Source organism: Nymphalis io, chromosome 19, assembly GCF_905147045.1.
Source record: "Nymphalis io chromosome 19, ilAglIoxx1.1, whole genome shotgun sequence".
In the NCBI taxonomy this organism is placed as follows: Eukaryota; Metazoa; Arthropoda; class Insecta; order Lepidoptera; family Nymphalidae; genus Nymphalis; species Nymphalis io.
In genome coordinates this window covers 4,320,968-4,342,532 of record NC_065906.1, presented here as the reverse complement: position 1 = coordinate 4,342,532, position 21,565 = coordinate 4,320,968, and the positions used below count along the sequence as shown (strand labels likewise).

The 21,565-nt window shown below is 36.7% G+C and overlaps 4 protein-coding genes across 4 annotated transcripts; 1 reads left to right on the top strand and 3 right to left on the bottom strand.

The window, feature by feature from the left end:
* Nucleotides 1-250: 250 nt before the first annotated feature.
* LOC126775919 (DNA repair protein XRCC3) lies at nt 251-1,504 on the bottom strand. Its single transcript, XM_050498087.1, has one exon. The coding sequence runs from the start codon at nt 1,169-1,171 to the stop codon at nt 257-259; it is 915 nt and encodes a 304-aa protein (XP_050354044.1). The 5' UTR covers nt 1,172-1,504; the 3' UTR covers nt 251-256.
* Nucleotides 1,505-1,509: 5 nt separating this feature from the next.
* LOC126775920 (pterin-4-alpha-carbinolamine dehydratase) lies at nt 1,510-3,087 on the top strand. Its single transcript, XM_050498088.1, has 4 exons — nt 1,510-1,657; nt 1,933-2,110; nt 2,315-2,524; nt 2,837-3,087. The coding sequence occupies exons 2-4, from the start codon at nt 1,940-1,942 to the stop codon at nt 2,918-2,920; spliced, it is 465 nt and encodes a 154-aa protein (XP_050354045.1). The 5' UTR covers nt 1,510-1,657; nt 1,933-1,939; the 3' UTR covers nt 2,921-3,087.
* Nucleotides 3,088-3,117: 30 nt separating this feature from the next.
* LOC126775917 (L-threonine ammonia-lyase-like) lies at nt 3,118-12,714 on the bottom strand. Its single transcript, XM_050498085.1, has 10 exons — nt 12,634-12,714; nt 12,448-12,558; nt 12,118-12,188; nt 11,624-11,908; nt 11,205-11,367; nt 10,717-10,872; nt 10,225-10,361; nt 4,753-4,852; nt 4,203-4,328; nt 3,118-3,292 (listed from the first exon to the last, which is right to left on the bottom strand). Exons 1-10 carry the CDS (start codon nt 12,646-12,648, stop codon nt 3,137-3,139), a joined length of 1,320 nt encoding a protein of 439 aa, XP_050354042.1. The 5' UTR covers nt 12,649-12,714; the 3' UTR covers nt 3,118-3,136.
* A 405-nt stretch (nt 12,715-13,119) lies between these two features.
* Nucleotides 13,120-21,519, bottom strand: LOC126776074 (L-threonine ammonia-lyase-like). Its single transcript, XM_050498345.1, has 9 exons — nt 19,954-21,519; nt 19,656-19,769; nt 19,512-19,582; nt 19,158-19,445; nt 15,713-15,875; nt 15,069-15,227; nt 14,464-14,600; nt 13,796-14,021; nt 13,120-13,382 (listed from the first exon to the last, which is right to left on the bottom strand). Exons 1-9 carry the CDS (start codon nt 19,960-19,962, stop codon nt 13,209-13,211), a joined length of 1,341 nt encoding a protein of 446 aa, XP_050354302.1. The 5' UTR covers nt 19,963-21,519; the 3' UTR covers nt 13,120-13,208.
* Between the last annotated feature and the right edge of the window lie 46 nt (nt 21,520-21,565).

Below are 21,565 nucleotides of genomic sequence, written 5' to 3'. Positions count from 1 at the left end.
CTAGGATTAGATAGATGGCGTTGTGGTAAAATATTAGACAAATTCTATGACTATCTGTCTGGTGTAGTGGCCAAGTTGTTAATAAAAAAATTAAACCATATATTTTCTGTTTTTAAGACATTTGTTTTAACTTTATTGTAACTGAACATTTCACTGTTCTGCTCTATCGTTTCCCTTTCATTTTTTTAACTATCTCTTCCTACTAAATTTAATGAAAATTTAATTTAGTATTTTAATTGAAAGATTTACAGTTGTTTTACTTATTTATTAAAATATTTTCTTTATCTTCTATGCCATTTTTCGTTATTATAAATTGTGCACCCTGTTCATTGGATAAATGTGGAGCAAAAGCAATAGTTAATTCCCTATATTCTGACGTTTTTTTTGTTAATTTTAACCTACAACAAATTAAATTAGACCAAACCAGACCTAATGTAGGAAGTACATCATTGGAACCAGTGAAACAAGCAGTCACTTGATTTATACAAATAACAGCTAAATTATATTCTTGAGCTATGTTCAGTAGTAAAATTGCCAATTCTTTAAGTTCTTCTGCTCTTTGCACATAATTTGTATTTTCACTCCTAAAAGGAGCAGCTACCGAGTCTAGAATGACAGCAGAAATATTATTTAACTTCAATAACTTGGGTAAACGCACCCTGATACATGATAATAATTCATGAGCCTCAGTAAGATGTTCAATAAAAATATTCTTCTTACATTCTATATTTTTTATATCATGCCAGACGTATTGGCTTATTTGATTAAATCTTTTTACAGGAAATAAATCTTCTGTACATATAAAGACACATCCACTGGAGCCACAATAGACAGCAGTTTGCAGTGCTATTTGTGTTTTCCCTGCGCCACTTTCACCATATATTTCTGTTAATGTCCCTACTCGAAAGCCACCATTTAATATTTTATCAACACTTGCACAACCAGATTTCACAAAAGCATTCTTATCTTCTAATAAATCTCCACTTATAGCAACAGGACTACAATTGTTAGACACAATATTTTTGACTAGTTTAATATCGTCGTTAAGTAAATTAGTAAGTTTTTTAATATCCCAAAGAGAAAGAATAATTATTTGTTTCGTAGTACAAATACCTGATTTTTCTAATACTTCAAATAAACGAGTAGGCAATAGGTCTTTCAAAGAATCCATTTTAAAAATCAGGTATAGTATTGTTTATTTCTGTCATAACTCTATTGTTGGTGGTGGACACTGGACAGGGCACAGAGTACATATTTAATAACAAACAAATAGTTTAGCAATCTAAGAAAATAGTACTAAGACATTGCAAATCAATTTGATGACTTGAGGTCGTGGACTGAAGACTCAGGATTAAAGATTAACAATAACAATATTCAACAATCAACGATGAACAACGAAAAAAAATATAAATAAGGTGGTCGTTGATGTGCGATGACAGAGATTGTATAATCTTTGATGAAACTTTCATCGCATCATAATCATTATAAATAGCGAGTCCAGGAGCTAGAGGATAATTTGTGAAACAGAACTTACTTATGTCACCAAATGAAAATCAAATAATAGGTAATAGATATACCATACTTATATGAGCTTTAAGGCAGAAATATTCACAGAACACAATACTCTGTAAAGTAAGACGTAAAGCTCTATGGTATGGTAAGTATTAAAATTTAATTCATCACTGACATTTGAATTTTCAACTTTTACTTCTAAATGAAAAAGTAGGAAGTTGGAAAAAAAAATGAGTGATATATTATATATCTAGGTTCAGAACTCAAAACACGGAAATGAAGAAAATAGAACTATATTGACTACTGATTATTAACTTATTGAATTGAATATTTATAAACCTATGTTAATGAAAAATATGTTAGTTTTTTAAAAAATACTTGCATATTTTACGAAACCAATGTAGGTAATTACTTTTTTAGTTGAAAGATGTTGCGAAGTCGGATTGTGTACAATGTCGGACGTTTGATAGCGATACACTTTCACCCCGATAGAGTCGCCCAAACCGCGCGGTCTTCGATCAATGCCACAACTAGTTGCGCCAGTCGAGTCGTCAGGTTTGCTAGCGTGTCTGCGTCCTCGTCCAGTAAAAGGAAAATGGTAATTTTACTATTTTGCTAATTTACCTTTGTATAGCGTTTGATTAATAATCAAGGCTGCCTACTTATCTTAGTAATTGTAACTGGTTTTATATTTAGTAAATAGTTGAAGTTATTTGTAAAGTATGAGTTATTGTTACTTCTGTAATTTATAATACTACTTAATACTTTATTTTTTTAATCAATGCAAATTAACTTTTTCTAGGCTGACAAATTAAATCAAGATGAGCGTGAAGGTCTTCTTCAACCACTTTTAAAAACAGGCTGGAAGGTACAAAGTGACAGAGATGCTATTGAAAAAGAATTTAAATTCAAAGATTTTAATGAGGCTTTTGGTTTCATGACACGAGTTGCTCTGCTAGCAGAAAAAATGGATCACCACCCTGAATGGTTTAATGTCTACAACAAACTGCAGGTAGGAGCTGTTTTTTAATACATAATGTTATAATTTTGCTTCATTTATGATAGATTTGCAATTTAAAATAGAAGAATAGCACATTTATAAAACTCAAAAAGAGGCAATATCATAACAATTAAAAACACTATTTGCATATTTCATTTTAGTTGTGATATATTGATAAAAAAAATGTATAATGTAGCAAATGAAAATCTATTTACTTCCTTATTTTTTACATACAGCTCAAATATGTTATATTCATAGAAGGTAAATTAATCTAAATAAAATATTGGTATATATTTGGAAACTATAAATTTATGTACATTTCAGGTAGTATTATCATCTCATGATGTAAATGGTTTGAGCAAAAGAGACATACGGATGGCAACATTTATGGATAAATATTTTGAATAATTGAAACATAGAGAAAATATAGTTGAACATTCGATCCAATGTATTTGTATACCTAGGTATATTATTGTTAAGTTTCATCCATATTTTATAAATGTAAACATCTTGCACTCATAACAAAATGTTAAATATTATATGTGAAGAAATAAATAATATATATTTTTTATTTCTTCTTACAAGGCCTTGTTTTAATGAATACCTTGCCTGTTGAGTAACAAATTATTTTGACTTGAGACATTTTGCATTGCATGGGCATGTTCTGTCATCATTAAAGGGTTCAGTTTCAAATGAACAAGCATCTGGGTAAGCCCTCTCCACAATTCTTTTCAATTCCAAAGCATGATTCAATCCTTTTGTTTCACACACCACTTTCAACTAGAAATATAATATATAATTACACTTGTGATTAAACTTTTTATCCAAGCCATTGATTAAATGGATTTAAATATTTTAGTCTGCTTGTGATTTTTCTCCTTTTATAATCAACTTCCAATATTTCGTCCTTACAAGACAATATTCATCTATTATTACACATTTCTATGTTTTGTAGTATGTATATAATTTTGACAACAATGCAATAATTTAATACCATCAGGTTGCTTTGATGATTCAGGTAATAGGGATAATGCCACTATATTTCAGATCGTTTGGTTTGTTATGATGACAACAACTTGGTTTTTCAGTTATATATGAATAACATACATTACAAAAAGAAAATATTTTTGCTTTTTAAACTATATTATTTCTAATAATAAGAAATTTTAATAAAATTTAATTTATTTCAAAATATGATATACGAAGAGAGCTTTCAAACACATAAATAAATACTTACGACCTACCTTTTAAAAAAATACGAACTTTGGGTAAACTTATAATATGTAATTTAACATACAAATAAATATATGTATCATCCGAATTCCGAAAGTAAGTAATAAGCCTGTGAATGACCCATTGCTGGGCTAAAGCCTCCTCTCCTTTTTTTTTTTTGAGAATTCCGAAAACATCCACAACAGGAAAATTTAAAAAGAATCTAGGCTTATTTTGTTGCAAGGCTTTGATCAAGTTCGTCTGGTAGGCACTAGCCACTCATATTCTAACGCCAAACAGCAATATTAGTATTTTTGTCTTAGCCACAAGGGTTTCCAAGGTTTCTCACATCTTAGTTTCCAAGGTTGGTGGCTTATTGGTAGAATGGTTAATATTTCTTATGGCGCCAATGTCTATGGGCGAAGATAACCATGCAATATTAAACCACCTATATCAAAAAATGAGATTATTTATTTACCTCAACTCTGTATATTTCATTCTCAACCCAAATGCGATCTTGAAACTGACGAATCAAATTGTAACCACCGTGTGCTAGTAACAACATAAATTGTTCGTAAGCACTTGCAAAATCCTTAATCAGAACCTGTTAATATTATAAATTTGTTAGTATTATGGAAAGTGTTATTATATCGTAACCGGCATGTCGCTCCGGGAGATCAGTCAAATCAATATTTTTATTGTAATTTTCATAATCATTTCTGTAACAGCAGCGAAGAAAGTAAAAGCTACTGGATTACAGTATTTTCTGTAAAACTGCAGTCACGCTATGGTCAAAATTTTTCGTGTAAAAAATTATGTAGCTTAGACAAAATAGCGAGATATTTTTTCCATAGAAGTAATCTCTTTAGCGGTACATGACGTCAAATTTTCTCCTTTCCGTATTTAATAAGTTACATATTAATATGCCAAAAGTTGCAATTGCGGAATTTCATGTTACTAGTAACGGAACTTTAAATAATTGGCAACACCTATTATATAATTCATATTTTGAAATGAATGTAGTTTACTTTGAATTTAATAAGTCGTCCTTCAGCTGCAAGGCCTCTGTCCAAACTACGGCCCAGCAAAACTGCGTCAATATTACCCCCGCTTAGAATGCAAACAACACTAGACAAAACAGAAAGAAACAATATATAATTTAATCCCTATTTGACGTAATTGGTATGCTTTTGAATTAAAAAAAAAATGTTATTCATATTTATTTTCAATTTTTAACCAATTACATATATAACCGTGGCAGCAGGGTGATGTTATAGTTTATAGAGTACACATATCCATCACCTTTTGCGCCAAATGGGTCATCTTACACAAAAAAATTTATTAAATTGGACAGGCAGATCCTGATATTATCTCCTTTAAAATAACAAACAAACTCCACTGTTTTATATATACATATTTAGATTTACGGCATTTAGTGGTTGCTATATCACTGGATTGACGGTTCGGCCGTCGTCGAATGAGGTTGTGTGCATACGCTTCTTATCTACGCTTTCCGAATGTTTCACGACTACCTACTTTGGCTTTGTTTATTGGTTTCTGATTTTCTGACGCGTCATATTATTGAATTTTGGCTTAAATATGGACTTTTGTTTTGTTTAAGAATTGGTTTCGTTGTTTGATATAGGTCTTTATAGACCTATTTTTATTTTTGTTTTAGGTATGTTTTTTATAGACAAATTGTTGTTTTGAGTTGTTTTTTTTTTTTTTTGTTTTTTTGTATTGACGATGGACACGGAGTTGTCCTCAGATGCCTTTGCTGGTCGGAAGCGCCCACGCGTGGGTTTAGGCATTTTCGACTCTGGCTCTGATACTGAGACAGAGGGACGAGTTACGGCGAAGTGTAATAGTGCACGTCGCGGGAAGCCCACTTCGAAGCGACGCGGAACTGCCCTAACTCGGGCTAAAGCTGAGCTTAAGGCAAAAGCCGCCGAAGCCAGGGAGGAGGCGTTCGAGCGCTCTTTAAGAAGTCGGGCTTTCCGTAAAAATGCGCCCGAAGTCGTGTTGGACTCTGACGAATCCTCTTCCTTGGATGTCCGTACAGAGGATCCCATAAAATTGGGTGCCGAGGAGCTGCGTGTGGAGGCTGGCCGCAACGCAGCGCTCATTTTGCAGGTGTTTTGCCCGACTTTTGGGCAAAACGCCCAAAAGTCGGGCAATTTGAAGAGTGGCTTCATTAAGAAGCTGAAGATTCGGCGGCTTCGCTTCAGAGTATCGTCGACGCTCTGGCGTCAAGGACTGAAGCTGAGGAGAGCCGTAGGCTCCGTGCGGATAATAGTCGCCTCCGAAAGGAAATTGACGACTTAAAGACCGAGCTTAAGGCTTATGGCGGGAATTGAGGAGCGCCTCCTTCCTGCGAAGATACACCGTCCCCCGCTAGCCGCGGACAAAAGGCGGGATGCGATGCAGGAAACTGCACCTACGTATGCGCAGGCTATCCGCCCGGTCCCACCGAAAAATGCTGCATCCGTATCCAAGCGCGTGTCTCCATCCAAGCCAGCTGCCTCAGTCGCACCGGCAACACCGATAGCTGGCCCATCCAATATCCCAACCGCGCCGGAGTTTTAACCACGGGAGGCTCAAGAGACGTCTTGGTCCACCGTGGTCAAGAGAGGAAAGGGAGCGAAGAAAGATTCCCCGCCGGCCGAAATCTCCGCTCCAGTTGTCTCAGCGGTGACAAAGACCTATGCGGCCAAGCCAAAACTGGCCGCCCCTCGAACCGGTTGCAGTTATTGTCACACTGCAACCGGAGGCAGAGGAGAAGGGCGTAACGTACGCACAGGTCCTGGAGCGAGCGGAACAGGGCATAAAGCTCCAGGACCTCGGGATCTGTAGCGGACTTAAGGTCCGTCGCTCGACAACAGGGGCCAGAGTTATCAAGAGCACAGTCGGAGCAGGCGGAGAAGCTTGCGGAGAAGCTTCGTACTGTGCTTGACGGGGTGGCCAACGTTGTCCGGCCCATAAAGAGAGTTGACCTGAAGGTGACGGGGCTCGACGACTCAGTCACCCCAGAGAATGATTGCGGCCGTCGCACGTGCAGGGGACTGCACGCCTGAGGCAGTCAAGTGTGGAGCGTTGCAGCGTGGACCCGGATATATGGGTATGGTCCGCGTCACCTGTCTCATTACGGTGGCGAAGAAGATGTCCGACGCCGGTCGTCTTCTGGTAGGGTGGAGCTCAGCCAAAGTGTACGTCCTGGAACAGCACCCTCTGCGCTGTTATAAGTGCATGGGCGTTGGACACACGAAGATGCTCTGCCCATCCAAGGCGGAACGAGGTGGGCTTTGCTTCCGGTGTGGTGTCGAGGGCCACAAGTCTTCGACCTGCACTGGAAAGCTGCACTGTGCAGTATGTGCGGACGCTGGAAGACCCTTTGGGCACGTGATGGGCTCGTGAAAGATGGTATTAGGCAATCACACCATCACAAACGTCGAACGGCGCCAGGCCGAAGAGGAAGCAGCCATGTCAACATGAGCGACAAACTCAGCTTCCTCCAGACGAACGTCAACCACTGCGCCGGGGCTCAGGACCTGCTACTGCAGTCCATGACGGAGTGACAAATCGACTGGCTCGCACCCTGCGAGCCCTATTTCGTCCCTCCCTTATCTCACTGTCCTCACTCGGAGCGGTACGGGTCCTTCCCTTTCACTCATTGAGAGGGGCTCGGGCTACGTAGTGGCGGGGTGGGGAGAGTACGTAGTAGTAGGAACGTACTTCTCCCCCATCCGCGGCCTGGCGGAGTTCGAGAGCTACCTCGGTTCTGTCAGAGCTGCGGTGTCCAGGCAGTCTCCGTAACCGATAGTGGTTCTCGGTGACTTCAACGCGAAATCACGAGCCTGGGGAAATCCTGTCATGAATCCGCGAGGGAGGGCTGTCCAGGTGTGGGCCCTACTCTCCAGCCTGTCCCTACTTAAAAGAGGGCAGGTGCACACCTGCGTGAGGCAGCAGGGAGGGTCCGTGGTGGACTTATCGTTCGCTACGCCTGTCGCGGCGCGCAGAGTGAGAAATTGGAGAGTGGAGGAGGAGGTGGAGACTCTGTCGGACCATAGATACATCCGGTTTGAGATCTCCACCTCTTGCAGGCCAGCGGAACCTCTGAGGATGCCAACCACGCTCCCCAGGTAGTCCCCTTGGCCAGCTGGATCGTGAGCTGGTCAGGGAAGCTGCTATCGTGCAGCGGTGGGGTTCCGCGGGAAGGAGGGAGGGTGCCAGTGTTGACGAGCTGGCGGAACGCATGCGCAGCGCTCTAAAGGAGGTGTGCGATGCGGCCATGCCGAGGACCCGGCGCAGGGTACTGCGCCGCCAGGTATACTGGTGGTCGCCCGAAATAGCGGAGCTTCGGGCAACATGTAACCGGGCGCGGAGGGCAAGGGAGGAAAGTTCCGCACACACGGTGCCCCTGCGACGGAAACGTTACCGCTGGGGACTGGTTGGTGAATTATTTCCCCAACCAGGCGAACACGTCCCACCAAGTATATAGCCCCCTCGCTCTGTAACAGATGACAGTGCGGCTCCACCACACGTTACGGAGCGAGAGATGGAGATGGCCCTCGATCGATTGAGGGCCAGAACCACAGCGCCGGGTCCGGGTGCAAGCCCAGATAAGCTATCTGGGCCTGATCCTGGACGGAAGATGGAGCTCCAGGCAGCATTTTATCCAACTCGGCCCGAAGCTTATAAGCGCTGCTGCCACCCTGGGCTGCCTCCTACCCAATGTAGTAGGGTCGGAAACACCATGTCGGCGCTTATACGCTGGCGTGGTACGCTCCATGGCGTTGTACGGTGCACCCATTTGGGTGGATGCTCTCACCGCTCGTAACAGAGCTCTTCTGCGGAGGCTGCAGAGTCATAGCGGTGAGAGCTATACGTGGGTACCGTACGGTATCATGGACGGCAGCGACACTTCTCGCGAGCGATCCGCCCTGGGAACTCCAGGCGGAGGTACTTGCGGAAGTGCACCGGTTCCGGGTGGAAACGAGGTCAAGCGGCGTCCGTCCAGGGTCGGCGGAGGTTGAGCGAGTCAAGGCCCTAGCCCAGCGAGCCTTGATTCGCAGGTGGGAGGAGGACCTGAGGTCCCCCTCGGCAGGCCTATTGACAGTGGAGGCGATCCGCCCCCATTTGAGTCGCTTGCTGGAACGGAGTCACGGCACACTCACATTCAGACTGACGCAGGTACTTACCGGACACGGTTGTTTCGGTAAGTACCTGCACCGGATAGCGAGGCGGGAGGTGACACCCTCCTGCCATGAGTGTGGTGCGCCTTCGGACACAGCGTGCCACACTCTAATGGAGTGTGCCGCTTGGGGACCTCAGCGCCTGTCCCTGGCGGCCTTAGTCAGTGAAGACCTCCCGCTGCCGAGTGTGATAAACGCCATGCTTGGTAGCGAAAGGTGCTGGTTGGAGACGGTCTTCTTCTGCGAAAATGTCATGTCGCAGAAGGAGGCAGAGGAGCGGGAGCGTGAGGAGAGGGCCTCCGCTGACTCGCTTCGCCGAAGAAGACCGGGGAGAAGGCGTCGGCGCTATGCGCATCTTCTCCTCCCACCCTAAGTGTTGCCGGGGTTAGGGGGTCTTTGTACCCTGAGAACCCCCTAGGATTTGGAGGCCTGCAGAGGCGGGCCAACCGTCGGGGCGTCACGGTAGTATGCGTAAGCGATCCCGTGACGCCCCTCGAAAAGGCGGTGTGGGTACCGCTGGTTTTTTAGTGGGTATTCCGGCGCATGCTCGGCGCCGACGATTCCCACATACCCCCCCACTTCAAGTGGGGGAAACGCGTAAACGCGTTTTTCCAGCGAAAGAAACAAAAAAAGAGGCTGCTATATCGCTATTTCTTTCATTATTAATAGGACGTTTCAAATAAGTAGACTCAGCATTTTTTAACTAATCACTCGTTAAATGTCGAGCCGGTTGGCGTGGTTGGCAGATACTTGCCTTTCACGATGAAAGTTGTGGGTTCGATTCCCACCCAGGACAGAAATTTGTGTGCATGAACATGTCTGTTTGTCCTGAGTCTGGGTGTAATTATCTATATAAGTATGTATTTACACAAGAAAAGTAGTATATGTAGTACATCAGTTGTCGGGTTTCCATAGCACAAGCTTTGTACAAGCTTAATTTGGGATCAGATGGCCGTGTGTGAAAAATGTCCCAGGATATTATTATTATTATATTATTAAATGACGTTTTTGAGTAAGGCTGTTAAATTTTATAATAACTTAAATAATTTCGTGGACGTTACGTGTGTGTGCGCAAATATGCGCACTATCTTATGCCCTGCACAGTTGGCTAGTCTCCAGTGGCCGCCTCGGCCAATATCGGTCACGAAGGGGTCATCAATATTATAGATTATGTTATTTATTTATTTTTTAAATTTAATAAGTATGATATTATGTTTTGAGTTGGTATCAACTCACACTACAACTTATTTTATTTCAAGTATTATGTACTTAAAATACTAGTACCTAATTATTCAGTTAGTGGCTTACTTTTTAGTTTTAAATTCTGGAACAAGATTTCCAAGAATGGCAGCCAGAGGACATGCACCAGCTCCTTCTACAACGAAGCGTTCATTTTCAACCAAGTGCAAAATAGCTCGAGCTATCCAATCTTCTTTTACTAACAGCTAAAAATATTTTTTACTAATTATTATCGGCTTTATGTTATATCGCATACAACTCAGAGCCGATATGGCCCAGTGGATAGAACACATCAATCCTAACTGAAAACAACGGACACAAATCCGGTCAAGTGAGACTGTGTTTTCATGTAAGTGACTTTTGTTTTTTTATGTCGCTCTTGTTCAGGGGTGAAGAAACATTGTAAGGACGTAATTTTTTTATGTGTATCCCGCTATGAAACAGCGTGGTGGAAAAGCCTCCATAAAAAATCTTATTAGGAAGAGCTGTCCCTCTTTAGCACATTTAGGACATTTAGTTCTACCTTTTTATGATTAGTATAAGTGTACACAAGAATATTACCATTTTATCTACAAGATTCTGAGCGTTTTTGAATGCATTGACACCGACGTATGGCATGGCTATGGCTTCCGCTATTGAAGGTTCGTAAGGCAAGGTTATGGGTTCTCCGGCTTCTAAAGACTTGTAAAATGTTGGAAGTCTTTCGGATTGTACGCCCTATACAAGCAAAGGTGTAAATAATTAAAACGGTATAATCAATTCATCAATTCAATTGCTAATAATATTTTTGCATGATTGATGATTGAAGTTATACGGCCCAAAATGCACTGAAAACCCTCCAATATATATATATTCAAAAAGTTGATTTATACAATCTACTCTCTTAACATTTTGATAGTAAGTAGGTACTTATCTTAATACTTTGAAATGTTCATGACCATGTTTTTACTCAACCATTAAAATGTACTTTTGAACTAAATATTAATATTTTTTTATGATAATGATCTCAGTGATGATATTTTCATTCGTAATATAGTTTAAATATTAACATAAACTAGGCATGCCGGTTTCACATGTTTAACGACACTAGCCACAGCTGCTATTAGTCCGCCGCTTCCTACAGGTACTATTATCGCGTCTATATTCGGCATTTGTTCCAATATTTCAAGTGCTATAGTCCCATAACCGCACAAGATGTTTGGATAATCACGCCTAAAAAAATAATGTAATAAAAAATAATTACTTATGTTCTTTTAACACCTATAAATGAATGAGGTAGTTAATTTTATATAATTATTAATTGTAGCGTGTAAAAATATTGCCAGTGTCTATATAATGAATGTAAAAACTGAACCTTTATGTAGAAAATATATTCATCTTTTTTATTGGTCATACAATTTGCTAGAGACCGATGGTGAACATTGTGTGAAATATGAAATATAATATCACTTTAAATATTTTCACTTACTTTATGTAGGAGAGCCCTTTATCCTTTGCATAACCTCTGGCATATTTTTGCGCGTCTACTAAATTGCTACCTTGAATTATAACTTTGGCTCCAAGATTTTGACATAACTGCAGTTTGATGGCTGGTACGCAAGTAGGCATAATCACAGTGACAGGTATTTCAAGCTTCTGACCGTAATAGCAGATTCCCATTGCATGGTTACCCAGCGAGGCTACCACGACGCCGATCTTTTGATTATCTTTAGATAATAACGTTAAAGCATTGATAGCTCCTCGTTCCTTAAAACTTTATGATAACTTTAAATTAAGTTAGGTATTATAAATAAACGAGCTAATTACACCAAGGACATTGGCATGGTTTTTATGTAGACTGTCGCTGTCAAGAGATTTATGCGACTTCATTGTGCCAATAACTACCTAGTTTCACCTGAATTATTAGGTTTTTTTTAAATATAATAAAGTATAAGGAAAAATTACATTTAGTTTTTAAATTACCTTCCAGTTCTTTGAATTGTTTCTAATTTGTAGAATATGTTGATACCACTATCGCGCTGGAAGTGCGACGGCTAGATTGTGATAAAATATTGTTTGAATATATAAAGCAAGTATGAAATAAGTATATATATATATATATAAAACTATTTGATATATTTGATATATATATATATATATATATATATATATATATATATATATATATATATATATATATATATAAAACTATTTGATATATTTGATATATATATATATATATATATATATAAATAAGAAATAGTTTGAATATAGTCAGCTTATTACTAAGCAGAAAAAAACCGATACAATCACCGTGCAAGGAGTTGGTTTTATGAAGTTTTTTATTCGTTTCGAGGCTTCTAATACGTCTTCATATTTAATAATTTGTGGATTTTCTGGGTCACAAAGTTCGTCAAAATCTTCCTAAAAATTGAAACGAGATTTTGTTATGTTTATTAGGACGACTACCTCCACATACTTGTAGTTTTGGTTACTTACATTACGTCTTGACATTTTGTATTTTATTTATACAATAATATTTTATTTTATGAAAACTAAAAACTTACTAATTTGACTTAGCCGCAAAAATAGATGACAACCATATTTTTTTATTGTTTTAGCTAAAGACTATAAACAAAGCTAAAAATATTCAAATAGTTTTTAAGTACAATATTATAATCATTTATATATCTTCTGACATATATAACTCTGTGAATAGAGGACATGGGAGCTTAATAGGTGAGGGTTTGAATACAACAATCAACACACAGTAACTTGTTAGTTAAGATGTTTCTTAAATTAAAAGTAATTGTATTATTTCAAATCTTTCATAAGTGAATAATTTAAACCCTCTTGAGTGTTCTGTCGAAGGGTTGATGATGATGATGATGATGTTTGTTGGTATACCCACAATGTTGTTGCAATGTTCGTTTCCTATTTATGAAATATTATAATAATAAAAATAAGGAGGCACAACATTTTAGAAACTTGTTTATTTATTAAGTCATTATAATCATGTTATAAATAACAATAAAAAATCAATAGTATCAAAGAATCTTCGTTTGAACAAATAATTATTTCTGCATGCACACTGGATTTGGCGCTAGACAGGGACCACGCTTGGCTCCCGGCGCTTTATCAGCCTTTTCATTTGCTTCATGGAAAAAGCAATCTTTGTATTTTCGCTTTATTGACTCGATTAACTCTTTCGTGTGATCCCACCCTCTTGTCTCTGCTATTACTTTCATCTGGAAGATACGAAAATAATTTTTATAAAATAATTTTATTTTTATAAAATAATTTAAAATAAAATAATTTTTTCTAATCGTGAGGGACTCATGGCTGTTCAAAAATCATGTTTATCCAAAGTAGTGATATTCGAATTGTACATAGGACTGTTTTTGATGCCATTGTCAAAAGTCAAGAAATGTCTTTATTTTGTTTGCATGTATTAACAACGTTAGAGCCTAAAGAGAAATGCAAAGATAAAGCGGAAGCAAATTAAAAAAAATTTGTTAAGTTTACAATGTATACTCAATGTTTATGTTAATTAAGGGTATCTTAGTTCCCAAATTAGTGGCGCATTGGCGTTGTAAGGAATGGTTAATATTTCTTTCAGCATCAATGTCTATGCCTACTTTAAATATTTAAAAAAAATCACCTCTACACTAAAAACATCACCCTTAACCCAAGCGCGTTCAGGAATGCAGTCTCGCAGCGTTACACCGAGATTGGCTAACAACCCGCACAGCTCAGCCATACCTCCTGGCCGGTCGCTCACCGTCACCTTAAACTTGACCAACCTTCCCTCCGCTGCCATTCCCCTCTCAAGAGCTCGCGCAAGTGTCGTTGTGTCGATATTACCACCCGATAATACACATACTACTCTGAAATGTACGATTCTCTGTACTACAGTTTTACTATTGCATATTAGGATACCACTCCCACAGAAGTAATTTATTTAACTTTAGTAGCACAAGGAACTTAAGGTTGTAAGCTCCTTGTGTTTATTGACTCTATCCTATTTGCATCATCAACATGTTGATGTTGTATATACAAGTTATTTACGTTTTGTTAGTTACTATATATGTTGTCATTTTAAGTGTTCTATATAAACCGCATTTGTACATTCGTGCGAGTGTTGAACACGAGCACGCATGTACAAATGCGGTTAAGGTTAGGTTAGGCTAAGCTGAGTAGAGTTTATGTTGGATTCTCTTACAGTAAATACGTTTATAAAGACTATAGAGTATTAAGGGATATAAAAGTATATAGACTTATATAATGTAGGTTAATAATTATATGGTTTACCATGTTTCATTTACTTACTTTTTACCCTTTAGATTAGGGAAGAGGCCTGCCATTATACTCGCTATGGTAACCGCTGCGGCGCCTTCTACGACGTATCTTTCTTCTTCGACCAAGTGCATTATGGCACGCGTTACCCAATCTTCTTTAACGATTACCTATTTATTTTAGTATATAAAAGATATAAATGTCGAGTCGATGACGTGTCATACAGCACACTAACCTAAACAAGTTCGCGGGTTCAAAACAACTATTGATTTATCCCACGCTTACCGTAAAAAAAAATAAAGCCATATAATGGTGAGAATTATGGTGTGTATATTGTTTGCTTTCTCGTTGATTATTTTACCACGTAACGAATCTTATCATTTGAATAAATGTTTAGATGCTTGAGTGAACCGAGCATGTAATGTTCACTCGAAAAATTTGAGACGAAGATACAGAAAACAGACCAAGGGAGTCAAAATATGTACGTTATCCCCATAGTCAAAACAAACAAAGTCGCCGGTTTTGCTTCATTTGTGTAGCTGTTATTTTTTACATTACTATGATATGTCAACTTGTCTTACAAAAGCGTATGTGTGATATGTTAGTTAATATTATTAATTACATAATGTGCAACATACCATTTTATCCACAATTCCGGTTTTCAAATTATGAAATGTGTTTACTCCTGCCAAATTAACTGCCAGACCATCAGCTAACGTGGAATCTATGGTTATTCTTACTCTTTCGTTTCTCTTTAACGCCTCTACCATACTATATGTTTTTTCGGTTTGTATACCCTGATTTAAAATAGGATATTAACCTTAAAAAATATCGTACGTAAACAGTGTTATATAAATTAATATTGCGACTAAATTACTTATTATTGTAGCAAGAAATAATATAAGCATTCATGATGTATAGAAGATAAATACATATGTCATGAAGTAAATACTTACTTAATAGCCGAGATGGCCTAGTGGTTAGAACGCGTGAATCTTAAACGATGATCGTGGGTTCAAGCCCGGGTAAGCACCATTGAATTTTCATGTGCTTAATTTGTGTTTATAATTCATCTCGTGCTTGACGGTGAAGGAAAACATCGTAAAGAAACCTGCATGTGTCTAATTTCATTGAAATTATGTCACATGTGTATTCTCTACCAACCCGCATTGGAGCAGCGTGGTGGAATAAGCTCCAAACCTTCTCCTCAAAAGGGAGAGGACGCTTTAGCCCAGCAGTGGGACATTAACAGACTGTTACTGTACTTTACTGAAATACTTACATAAATTTCGGTATCAGGCTTAAGGTGTTTTACAGCAATCGCGATGCCAGTCAGAAGGCTGCCCCCACCCACAGGTATTAAAACAGCATCTACATCCGGGACTTGTTCTATAATTTCAATTCCTATAGTGCCTTGTCCTTCAATCACATAGGGATGATCGTATCTGGGTATAATATATACACAGTTTGTTTATTAGAAAACTAGCTGTGCCAGCGGTTTCAAGCGCATACCTATAATATACCAATATACCTAACTTAAAAAAATCACTAAAAGCAGACTTATAATATTTCAGTATATACCACAATTTTATATATTATTTTCGTTTAGTCGTATTAATTGATTTTCGCCGCACCCGGATCTAGATAGGGCAATAAACAATTGGCCATGAGAAAAAAAACATTCCCTTAAATCTATTCCGACATACTTGAATGTCTATCCCTGTACATTATGTGCGGTAAATCTGTGTATTTAAAATATAAGCAAGTGATTATTATCAACTAACCGACTAAGTGTAAATTTAACAAAACAATGAAGATATATATATACGGCGACGAAACAAAATACCTATCTAACCTTACTAACAAACCGAAAACAAATACTTAAGTATGAGTATTTCCAAACAACCTACTCATGTACCTGTTGAAATATGTCAAAACCATAAAAACAAAAACTGTCTATAATCTCGATGTCTTATATAAGAATTAATGCCATGTTTATAGAAACGATTTCGCAAATAATGTATTATTTTAGTACAAATTTTATTACCATACAAAAGGTAGTATAGTAAGTCAACCTATTGTGGTTTTGGGTGTCCTCTGTTTAAAATAAAAGATTACGTGAAATTGTAGTATCTATACGAGTATTTTTATAAATTGTGAAGTTTAATTGTTATTATTTATATTGATAATATAAACAAATTATTTTATTGCTGTATATTAAAAATAAAATAGTATTTTATGATCGATGAACCCATATTTTGCCATGTCCCATTCAATAGTTTTCTGGCTTTATTACCATCAACAGCTAGTTTTATTGAAAAAATAATGAAACGGTCTTCTGATTTTGATATATGTATTATTACCATTAGTTATTTAAAAATTTAAATTAATTATTAAATTTCAACCTAAAAAACCGCCCACTGTGGAAAATTCAACTGAGTTAAGTCATTTTCACAATAAATATACCAAAATATTACTACGATTCCGGTTTATATTTAAAGACTAACAACCCTACGCTAACATTCAACAGGCCGCTAGTTTGTGTAAGCTTGCATTAGTTTCGTGTAACGCAAAACCACGTCTCAATTGCGTGCGTTATGGATTTCCACTGATTTACGCTGATTACTCGGTAAGTAACTCATATTACTATAAGAATTGTAAATTTTCAGAATAATAAAAATGTCTGTTTATCTAAAAAGTGGTAATTTGATTGAACTTAGTAAAGTTCTCACAAATTTGCAAAATAATTGTTGTAACCGAAAAATCCGTTACGTCAGCTGAGAAATCATTTTTCAGCGGAACAATTTTCGTAACTCAAAACAGCTTGATGGTTTTTAGTATTTGTTTTTTTTTCTATTCAGTCGGATATTTTAGTTTTTTCCTAAATTTTAATTCCTTTCTAATTTTTTATCTTGTATATTAAGTTTTTTATAGTCTTTTAAATTAAAAGTGGAGCCGTATTAAATTAATTATTTAATAAAATTAAATTAGAAATTTTATAAATAAATTTAAACTATATAAAATAAAACCTAATTAATGTTTATTAAGACACATACTAACATATTATTGTTGTAGTTATTGAAATGGCACTTACTGCGAGAGTAAGATAAATTAGCTAACGGAAGATGAAAAAGAAAAGAATCGAAAGAAGTGGTGAGAACAGAAACAAAAAGATGAATCTACATGAAAAAAACGAAAAACGAATAGGAAGAGATTAGTTCGTAACTACAATGCCATAAAAAAAATTCTGGAGTTAAAAACAGCATTTCAATCAAGTAAGAAACCAATTATTGTTACAAAATAGTAACATAAAAAAAGTCTAAAAGAAAATATGGATATAATGAAAGCCAGAAAAGTTTTGGAAAGTTAGTAAATTGAAATTTAGTTAGGTAGCTTAGAATAAAATTCAATGTATTAATAAAAATATGTACGACTCTACATTTTCCACTCCGTTCCGTTGAGTGACGGTCCACCAAAGAAGACACAATTGACTGTTAAATATTTCCAAATAATGATGGATAAAGCTCATAGTATCTTTTACATTTGTTGTTATGTAATTTTATTAGTTTTATCATTTTCTTATAATATTATTTGGATCTCAAATTAATGCCAAAAAATATGAAATATAAGTCTGTTTTTGTCGTTTTGTAACTCGGAGGATGTACAATTGCTAATCACATTTTGATAAGCGCTTATAATGAAAAATTAGGAGAAGATTTGTGATTAGTACTTTATCTTGTTACATATGCGTTTTGAATATTATTTTTTTATTTTACCCTAAAATCAAGGCAAAATAGTACGTTACTCAGTGGAAGAAATTATCAGGGTCGGACGCATTTAATTCGTAATATATGATAAACTACACAGTGTTTTGCGTGATTTCTGTGTTTTTATGACAATTTAGACATCACTGATTTAATTCATATTAATATTATTGCATAAAACATATGTGCATTTACTGATGGTTGTGCAAGCTCGTCTGGGTAGGTACCACCCACTCATCAGATATTCTACCGTAAAACAGCAGTACTTGATATTGTTGTGTTCCGGTTTAAAGGGTGAGTGAGCCAGTGTAATTACAGGCACAAAGGATATAAAATCTTAGTTCTCAAGGTTGGTAGCGCATTGGCTATGTAAGCGATGATTGACATTTCTTAGAATGGCAATGTCTAAGGGCGTTGGTGACCACTTATCATCAGGTGGCTCATATGCTCGTCCGCCTTCCTATTCTATAAAAAAATGTCCTAAAAAAATACCATTTTTTAAAATCATACAAACTTTTTTAAAAATGCCCACATATACTATCGCGGACTTTTTTTTAACTTTTCAAGAGAAACAATACCTTCATACATGATTGATGTATAACTTTAACCGTTAACGCAGCGCACGCAATGGAAGCTCTCAAAAGGAATAAATTTTCCCCGTATTTTGTAACATTTTTCATTCAGAATGACATTTCATGCTTCTTACTTTAAAATCACAGACTTCCATACAACATTTATCCTTAGCCTATACTTACGCGCGAGCGAAGCCGCGGGCAATAGCTAGTTAAACGCTTAGTATCGAAAAACGAAAGAAATGTGTATTACATATATTGTTATAAATTTTTTAAGTTAACGCCCCCGATAATAGTTTCGCTCATATATCTTCTATGTACAGACAGTTTTTATTATATGTATAGATTTGGTTTGTAGGTTTAACTTGAATAAAATATATTTTATGCTAACCCATTGACGTAATATAACTTTTTCTCTTTGGATAAAGACATAGCATAATGTTTAGCTTCAGCCATGTTTTCACCATGCAGCAGTGTTTTGGCGCCGAATGATTGACATTTTGTGAGTTTGGTTATTGGCGCTCGAGTTGGCATCACGACGATGCAAGGAATGCCAAGCTGTGTAGTATGGTAGCTCATAGATAACCCATGATTACCAGTTGATGCTGATATCACACCAATCTTTTTCTGTTCCTCCGACAATAATAGTAATGTATTTCGAACACCACGTTCCTTAAAACTAATAAATGACAGAAATAAGCTTCATATAAAATTGTAGGATATTTGCTATTACATATTTTCTCACCAGCCTGTATACTGCATAAACTCTTGTTTTAAATATATTTCCATATTTAGTTTATCTGACATGTGAGCTCTCTGACAAAAAAATATGTTATCAATATTATATAAACCATTAATAAGTTTTTATTTGCTCATAAAATTTAAATACCGTGCAAGGTGTTTTGACAATAGTCCCAACAATGCGACGCGAAGCAGCCAAAATATCGTCATATTTGATTTTTCTAGGGTTGTTAGGATCACAAAATTCGTCGAACTCCACATCCTGTATACAATAAAGTATTTTATTTAATAATTCGAGGTTCTACTGCACACCTATCAGTACGTTTGCTTTACAGAGTCTACTTGGATCTAAGCTTTAGTAAGCACACATTCGATTCTACCGAGGAAATGTCTTTACGGTTTCTTTTCTGGCAGTAAACACAATAAATAATTTAGCCTTTACTTACATTTTCCATTTTGGTAAATATTTTCGTCAAACGTTATTGGATTTTAGTTTCATAGCTTCACTTTATTTTTTAACGGGAATAATTATTTTTTTACTTTATTTACTTGTACAAAAATTTTTATATTGTTATCCAATTTTTAATCTAAATTTGACTGTCAAAACTTCAATGTCATTAGAGCTTTGCCTACTTTTTAAATTAAGAACCTAAATAATAGGCGTACCACAAGCATATTTGATGTAAATATGTTACGTAAGGGTGCGTTTACATGAGTAATTACATTTACCTAATCCTGAAGAGCAATCCGATTCAATTATGACGCCACGACTGCGATAATAAAAAAGTTGCAGTGAAAACGGAAATACGTTTGAACAACTACAGCTGGTCTGGCTACGTACTGCATGATTACGTATAAACAAGATAGAAAGAAAATTGCCTTGGAATTGAAATTGTTGCGCATTTAAAAAGCGTCTACAGCGACATTTGAGGAGTAATTGTAGCTCGAAAATCTCCTGTATATTAAGACACTATTTTTCCAGGATACTTATATAAAAATACCTAGATCCTAGCCAAATATAGCCTTCTGGCATAGCCCTGTTAAATATATTTTATAGATAATTACAAGACAGGTAACTAAACTTAGAGACGTTTTTGCGGAATGCGGAATAAATAAGTTTGTGCTACCACGTGTCTTGAACTCTCGCATAAGTAGCGTTAGAAGTGCCATGCCATTAAAATTCAATTAAAAATCCTGCACCGAATTGTAATTATAGCTCGAAAATTCATTATAAAAATAAATGATTAACTTAAGCTAAAAAGTTAAGCAAAACTTAAGCTAAATGTAAGCTTAAGCCTCAGTTATATCAACTGATTCTTTTATTTATAGTAAAGGTAAGCGAACGAGCATATGGGTCACCTAATGGTAAGTGGTCACCAACACCCATAGACATAGGCATCGTAATTAATGTTAACCATCGCTTACATTGCCAATGCGCTACACCAACCTTGAGAACTTAGATGATACGTCCCTTGTGCCTGTAATTACACTAGCTCACTCACCCTTCAAACCGGAACACAACAATACCAAATACTGCTGTTTTGCGATAGAATATCTGATGAGTATGTGGTACCTACCTAGACGAGCTTGCACGAAGTCCTACCACCAGTGAAGCAAAATAAGACGAGATTTGTAAAGATAGATGAAATACTATAACAGCACGGTCATATTAGACTCCGTTTACCGCCATATCACTACGAATTTAATCCTGTAGAAAATACATGAGCGATAGTGAATACATACGTTGCAAAAAATGTCTCATTGAATATCTATGCTCTAATGACATATTGAGTTGAGGAAAATTTTTTGTCGAAATATTAACAACAAAGTTTGTCGACATACTATTGAAGAGGAAAATAAATTTATTGAAATTACATTTAATATAAAACAAACGTAAAAACTGCTACTTAGACACGCACTACCTAAAAAGATTAACTTTATCAATCCATAAATAAAATTTAGAATCTTTAAATATTATAATTTACTATAATTGTTCTAGAATGTGTTCTAAGGTTAACAAATGAGCAAGCTAATGATGATGAATAATTGAATTTTGAC

Bases quoted from the DNA above. Each gene is read 5' to 3' on its own strand.
- LOC126775919 (XM_050498087.1), bottom strand. From the start codon at position 1,171: ATGGATTCTTTGAAAGACCTATTGCCTACTCGTTTATTTGAAGTATTA.
- LOC126775920 (XM_050498088.1), top strand. From the start codon at position 1,940: ATGTTGCGAAGTCGGATTGTGTACAATGTCGGACGTTTGATAGCGATA. The intron at 2,111-2,314 runs GTAATTTTACTA...AACTTTTTCTAG, and splicing joins CGTCCAGTAAAAGGAAAATG to GCTGACAAATTAAATCAAGA. The intron at 2,525-2,836 runs GTAGGAGCTGTT...TGTACATTTCAG, and splicing joins ATGTCTACAACAAACTGCAG to GTAGTATTATCATCTCATGA.
- LOC126775917 (XM_050498085.1), bottom strand. The intron at 10,873-11,204 runs GTTAATATTTAA...TTGCTTGTATAG, and splicing joins AACCGGCATGCCTAGTTTAT to GGCGTACAATCCGAAAGACT. The intron at 10,362-10,716 runs GTAATATTCTTG...AAATATTTTTAG, and splicing joins AGAATCTTGTAGATAAAATG to CTGTTAGTAAAAGAAGATTG.
- LOC126776074 (XM_050498345.1), bottom strand. The intron at 19,583-19,655 runs GTATTTAAATTT...TTTTTTTGTCAG, and splicing joins TTGTCAAAACACCTTGCACG to AGAGCTCACATGTCAGATAA. The intron at 15,228-15,712 runs GTAAGTATTTCA...ATTTTAAATCAG, and splicing joins AGCCTGATACCGAAATTTAT to GGTATACAAACCGAAAAAAC.